Below are 7,500 nucleotides of genomic sequence, written 5' to 3'. Positions count from 1 at the left end.
ACTCAGTATGAGCAGAGTCTAAACCAGCCTCACACAGCTCAGCCCTGACTCAGTATGAGCAGAGTCTAAACCAGCCTCACTCAGTATGAGCAGAGTCTAAACCAGCCTCACTCAGTATGAGCAGAGTCTAAACCAGCCTCACTCAGTATGAGCAGAGTCTAAACCAGCCTCACTCAGTATGAGCAGAGTCTAAACCAGCCTCACTCAGTATGAGCAGAGTCTAAACCAGCCTCACACAGCTCAGCTCTGACTCAGTATGAGCAGAGTCTAAACCAGCCTCACACAGCTCAGCTCTGACTCAGTATGAGCAGAGTCTAAACCAGCCTCACACAGCTCAGCCCTGACTCAGTATGAGCAGAGTCTAAACCAGCCTCACTCAGTATGAGCAGAGTCTAAACCAGCCTCACTCAGTATGAGCAGAGTCTAAACCAGCCTCACACAGCTCAGCTCTGACTCAGTATGAGCAGAGTCTAAACCAGCCTCACACAGCTCAGCCCTGACTCAGTATGAGCAGAGTCTAAACCAGCCTCACTCAGTATGAGCAGAGTCTAAACCAGCCTCACTCAGTATGAGCAGAGTCTAAACCAGCCTCACTCAGTATGAGCAGAGTCTAAACCAGCCTCACTCAGTATGAGCAGAGTCTAAACCAGCCTCACTCAGTATGAAGACAAGAGTCTAAACAGCCTCACACAGCTCAGCTCGACTCAGTATGAGCAGAGTCTAAACCAGCCTCACACAGCTCAGCCCTGACTCAGTATGAGCAGAGTCTAAACCAGCCTCACACAGCTCAGCTCTGACTCAGTATGAGCAGAGTCTAAACCAGCCTCACACAGCTCAGCCCTGACTCAGTATGAGCAGAGTCTAAACCAGCCTCACTCAGTATGAGCAGAGTCTAAACCAGCCTCACTCAGTATGAGCAGAGTCTAAACCAGCCTCACACAGCTCAGCCCTGACTCAGTATGAGCAGAGTCTAAACCAGCCTCACACAGCTCAGCTCTGACTCAGTATGAGCAGAGTCTAAACCAGCCTCACACAGCTCAGCCCTGACTCAGTATGAGCAGAGTCTAAACCAGCCTCACTCAGTATGAGCAGAGTCTAAACCAGCCTCACTCAGTATGAGCAGAGTCTAAACCAGCACACACAAGCTCGCACACAGACACACACATATACAATCCCGCCCTTACACATACACCCTTACACACATACACACACACATTCACAATCACATAGAGACGTGTGTGTGTGTGAGAGAGTGTGAGTGTGTTTGAGGGTCTTACCTTGGTGGGGGAACCATATCTGAGAAGGGCTGGAGTGGGGCCCACTGTGTAAGGAGGGGGAGGAGGGGGAGTGTGGGGCCCCTGAGGGGGGGGCAGAGTGGGAGGGGGGGGAACCCAGACTGCTGGCCAGGAAAGAGCCCATGAAGGAGGAACCACCTATCAATCCACTACCTGTGAGAGAGAGAGAGAGAGAGAGTTCATTGACTTCAACAAAACATTAGCTTCAATCTGGCACAAGGGCCTATATTATATATATATATTTCACTATACTATATATTATAAATTCCTACAAAGTGGTGTAGGAGGTAAAATGTATGACATAATTAAATCAATATATGTGAAAAATAAGTGCAGAATAAAACTAATTTCTTCACACAGGGGCGTAGGGTGAGGCTGGGCTGCAGTTTGAGTCCAACATTGTTCAATCTCTTTATCAATGAGTTAGCGGTCTTATTGGAACAATATTCAGCTCCAGGCCTCACCCTAAACATCATAGAAGTTAAATTCCTGCTCTATGCAGATAACCTGGTCCAGTTGTCACCCACTGAGCAAGGATTACAACAGAACCTGGATCTGCTGGAGCAATAATGTCAGAACTGGGCCCTGACAGTAAATATGAAAAAGACAAAGAGTATGATCTTCCAAAAAACAGCCCAGATCACAGGAAAGCAGATACATTTTTACTCTAGGAAACACTGCTCTTGAACACACACTAAGCTATGATTACTTAAGACTAAAAATCAGTAAATCAGGGAGCTTTGGCCCAGCAGTGAATGCGTTAAAAGTAAAGGCCCAATGGGCTTTTTATGCGATTAAAAGGGGATTCTATAAAATAAACATTCCCACTAGAATCTGGTCAAAAATCTTTGACAGTGTCATCCAGCCTATCATGCTATATGGAAGCAAAATATGGGGTCCACTCAGTCAACAAGACTATACTAAGTGGGAGAAGCATCTAGCTGAAACCCTGCATGCAGAATTCTGTAAAAACATACTACACGTACCCAGAAAATGCCCCTAACAATGCATGCAGGAATTAGGCAGATTCCCAACTCATTCAAATTCAAAATAGGGTATTAAATTTTAATCTAAAAATGAGTCCAACAAACTCTTTACAATTCTTGGCACTCCAAACCCAAGAGCTCAGCCCAGAAAAGCATCCCCTCAGTCAGCTGGTTCTGAACCTCTCTAGACTGACATTAACTCACACTAATACAAACCAACTTCAGATCAGCACTGCTTCACAACAGCCCATTGGAGTTAACCAAATTAGAGAACACAACAACAACTCCTATCTGGACCATTGGAACAAAGAAACACAATTGTTATCGAGCCCTAAATAGAAAATACACACTGGCAGAGTGTCTCTACTTTGTCAGAGATACAAAGCAGAGACGGATCCTGACCAAGTACAGGCTCAGTGACCACACACTTGCAATTGAAATAGGCAGATACAAAAACTCAATTTCCCTATCGAAAGAAGAAAAATGTGCAATTCTATCAGTAGAAGGATCAACAGCCCCAATTGTGGCACAGTTCATTTCAGCCTGACATAACCTGAGGGACAGTAAGTGACCACCCACCCCATATAAACATGTGAATATAAATTATTTACTTCTGTTGCTGTGGTTGCTGTTATTGTTGTTATTGTTATATATTATTACATTTATCACTATTGTTGTTTTATGTGAGAGTGAGCAAGTGAAAGTGTGTGTGTGTGTGTGAGAGAGAGAGAGGTGTGTATGTGCTTGCATGAGGGTGGATGGCTTGAGGCACTACTTACAATACAGTAAATTGTCAGCATGAACCGAGGTGTACACAATCAGCTCTCTCCATATTTTTTTTCTCTCTTTCTCTATCTCCCTCCTGCTCTCTCTCTCCTTCCCCTTCCTCTCTCTCTCTCCCCTACTCTCTCTCTCTCTCTTCCCCTGCTCTCTCAAATTCAAATTCAAAGTGCTTTATTAGCATGAGAAAATTTGCATTTGAAACAAAGAATTATAACAGGATAATATGATTATATATATAGTACACATGATATATATACAGACAGCATATATATAAATACATATATACATATATACACACACGCATATACATGCACATACATACATACAAACATACACACATACACATACATATATATATATATATATAGAAATACGCATACATATACATATACATAAACAGTTATAATTACATATTAATTTTTATAACACTAACATGCTAATAACATAATAATAATGACAGCCAACTCTCTCTTTCTCCCCCCGCTCTTTCACTCTCTCTCCCCCGACTCTCTCTCTCTCTCTCCCCCTGCTCTCTCTCTCTCTCCCTTATCGCACTTCTCCTCTGATTGCATTATGTTTATCCACTGCTGTATGCGCTTCTCACTTCGGGAGTGATTTGTTTTATCACACTGTCGCTGCTGCTTGCTGCTCATTCAGAGTAATTGTTTTAATACCTCTGTCGGAACTGGCCTGTCGTGGCAAAGGAATTTCAAAATCAACCACACCTCAGTTTCATTTAAATTACACTCATACGTGCAATGGAAATCAACTGCCTAAGTCAAAATGAAGAAAGTATAAGATTTGAAAAATCTGGAAGCAAAACCTTCAGAACGCACTTCAGTTGACAATCATTCTGTGCATTTATATCAACCCAAATGGGCTAGGAACATCAACCTCATTTGCATGACTGCAATTTTGAAACTCTAACGATCAGTTCACCAGTTTTGGTCTTCAACTGCAACCAATCACCATTGGAGGCGAACTCACAATCACCCTTTTGCACTGCACTAGCACCCAGTTTGTGAGGTCTGCAACTGCATCAGATCACCCAGTTTGAGAGGTCTCTCAACTGCACCAGATCACCCAGTTTGTGAGGTTCTAACTGCACCAGATCACCCAGTTTGTGAGGTCTCTCAACTGCACCAGATCACCCAGTTTGTGAGGTCTCTCAACTGCACCAGATCACCCAGTTTGTGAGGTCTCTCAACTGCATCAGATCACCCAGTTTGAGAGGTCTCTCAACTGCACCAGATCACCCAGTTTGTGAGGTCTCTCAACTGCACCAGATCACCCAGTTTGTGAGGTCTCTCAACTGCACCAGATCACCCAGTTTGTGAGGTCTCTCAACTGCACCAGATCACCCAGTTTGTGAGGTCTCAACTGCATCAGATCACCCAGTTTGTGAGGTCTCAACTGCACCAGATCACCCAGTTTGTGAGGTCTCAACTGCATCAGATCACCCAGTTTGTGAGGTCTCAACTGCACCAGATCACCCAGTTTGTGAGGTCTCAACTGCACCAGATCAGAACAGTCACACTGTCATGAAGGCCAGGAACGTGCCCATGAAACTTGTGATTAATTTGTCCGGAGGTAAAAAAAAAAAAGAAAAAAAGCTGGAAAACGATTGCCTTTGAACTATTCAGTCCACTCTAACAAAAAAACACCCAGAACAGTCATAAAAACTCTATCAGAACAGTGAGCCAATAACAGAAAAACAAACGTAGAAAAAAGGAATGAGAAAGTTCCAAATGAGCATGGAAAAGAGCAAATGATTAACGCTGCATTTCCTCAGGAACAAAGGTCAGCCTGTGCTTTCACAGTCCACCATATGGCAACAATGGCCGCTTCAGAAACCGCCAGGCCCTCTGACCCCCCATGGTCAAAAACCTCCCAGGGCCAACCGCGCCATCACCTGTCGCCACCAGCGCCCGTCTGGCCAGAACCACTGCTCCTCAGGGCCAACCTGGTCCACAGCCCTGTCGCTCGCCAGGCCCCCCTCTGGTCAGTTACACACACCGCTCCTCAGGGCCACCCTGGCCCACAGCCCTGTCGCTCTCCAGTGCCCCCCTCTGGTCAGTTACACACACGCGCTCCTCAGGGCCAACCTGGCCCACAGCCCTGTCGCTCTCCAGCGCCCCCCTCTGGTCAGTTACACACACGCGCTCCGCAGACTCCGCAGCGGCTGACGTGCATCGCGCGTTCCGCTCTCGCGAGTCATCCTGTAATGACCTCCTGCTCACGCAGCCCCTGCGCTCTGCACAGCATTAGCACTAGCATTAGCATTAGCATCAGCAGGGCTCTGCCCCAGAGTGCTACTCCAGCCCTGCTGTTAGCGCGCACACACACACATACACACACACAAATACACACATGCATATACACACACGCACACACGCATACACACATACACACACATACACACACACACACAAACACACGCACACTCACACATACACACACACGCATGCACACATGCACACACATGCACATGCACACACACACACACACACACACATGCATGCACACAGGCACACACACATGCACTCTCAGACCCACACATGCACACACACACACACACAGGGAAAAACTGGGAACGGGGAAGCTGTGGATGGATTTTCTTCCATAATTCTGGATTGACTCTGAATCAGAGAGTGGCTAAGTGCCATCCATCACCCTGTGTGTGCTGGTTCTGCAGTAGCGGTGAGGACCGCTTGCATCACATCGCTCACGTCTGCCAGAGTCAATCATTAATTCCCTGCGATAATGTGAATAACCATCTATAACAGAGCAGTGCTGTAATGACCCTCTGTGGGGGGTAAAAGCACATATGACAGGGGTCACGCCAGGGGTCCTCCTAGGGTACGAGCACCATGGCAACCCCACCGCATGCCTAGCCCAGGTCTGAACTGGGCTCCCCTGGACCTGTTCAGCCAGGCCGTGGGTATGAATGCACAAACAGTGCCAGAGCCGGAAGACTCATCCACGCAAACAGCCAGATTAACACCACAGTCCACAGAACATATAAAGAATTAGCATCTAACCCAAGAAACCATAAAAACAACACAAAAACGGCGCTGTTGGAACACTGTTTCTTCCATCCATAATAATAGTAATGAAAGGAAGAGGCAGTGTTCCAACAGCGCTGTGCCACATGCAGGAATAAGGGAAGTGTAACTCCAAATGGGCCCTGCCCGTCCACATGCGCACAAACACACACACACACACACACACACACACATGCACGCGTGCACACACATGGACACACGCACACACACAGACACACAGACACAAAAACACACGCACACACACACACACACACACACACACACATGGACACACGCACGCACGCACACACACACACGCACACACACACACAGACGCACGCGCGCACACATATGGACACACGCACACACACACACAGACACACAAACACAAACACACACGCGCACACACATGGACACATGCACACACACACACACACACACGCACACACACACAGACACATGGACACACGCACGCACACACACACACAGACACACAGACACAAACACACACACGCACACTTGCACAGACACAGATATAGACAGGTTCAATGTTAGTTTTATGAAACATTGGCACCCTTATACCTCGGCCAGTGTGAGTTATACACCTTTCTACAGCCTTGAGTTATTATATTATTACTATATATTACATTTAGCAGACACTCTTATCCAGAGCGACACAAAACTTTTACATAGCACTTACATTGTATACATTTATATACTGAAGCAATGCAGGTAAAGTACCTTGCTCAAGGGTACAGCAGCAGTGTCCTACCAAGGAATCAAACCTGTGACCTTTAGGTTACAAGGCCAGCTCCTTACCCATTATACTACCCTGTCGCCCAGGGGCGCAGGAGAGATTTTTGAAGTGGGGGGGGACCAAAACGTGAGCAAAAGAAAGGTCTCAACTTTTAAGCTTATACAACTACCCCGATCCAGGGGGGGTGGATAGGGGTCCCTACGAAACTGGGGGGGCGTTAGGTTAAGGGAGGGCACTGTTCTGGCACACTGAAGGTGTGTTAAATGAAAGTTTTAAACGTATCATCACTGTCAACTGTGAGTCTGTCCAGATGGTCAGAAAGCCAGAAAAGTTCTCTGGAAAATCGACCATCCAGGACCTGTGGTCTGCAGTTCCAGTAAAGAACAGCCTGACAGGAAGATTCCATGAACATTTACAGGCAAAGCTTTACTACACAGTGAGTGAGTCAGAATATGCACACACACTCACACACACACACACACACACTCAGGGGTTAAATTGGGGGCGGACGTGGGTGGACGGCGTCCAACCACCTTTGGTAAATAAATAAATAATTTTGACCGGCAGTTTTACAAATAACTATGACAATCCAGTCCATTTTTCATAGGCTCCAGTCCATGTGTTCCCTCTAGCCA

General features: G+C 46.4%; 1 protein-coding gene across 1 annotated transcript in view; it reads right to left on the bottom strand.

Moving 5' to 3' along the window:
* bahcc1b (BAH domain and coiled-coil containing 1b) overlaps window positions 1–7,500 on the bottom strand; it is a 64,824-nt gene that overhangs the window by 40,980 nt on the left and 16,344 nt on the right. Inside the window, 1 exon segment of the mRNA XM_064323461.1 lies at window positions 1,278–1,448. Coding sequence (XP_064179531.1) covers window positions 1,278–1,448 — 171 coding nt within the window.

This window comes from Anguilla rostrata, chromosome 2 (assembly GCF_018555375.3).
Source record: "Anguilla rostrata isolate EN2019 chromosome 2, ASM1855537v3, whole genome shotgun sequence".
Classification (NCBI taxonomy): domain Eukaryota; kingdom Metazoa; phylum Chordata; class Actinopteri; order Anguilliformes; family Anguillidae; genus Anguilla; species Anguilla rostrata.
Note: the sequence above shows the minus strand (reverse complement) of the source record. Positions and strands in the feature narration are given on the sequence as shown.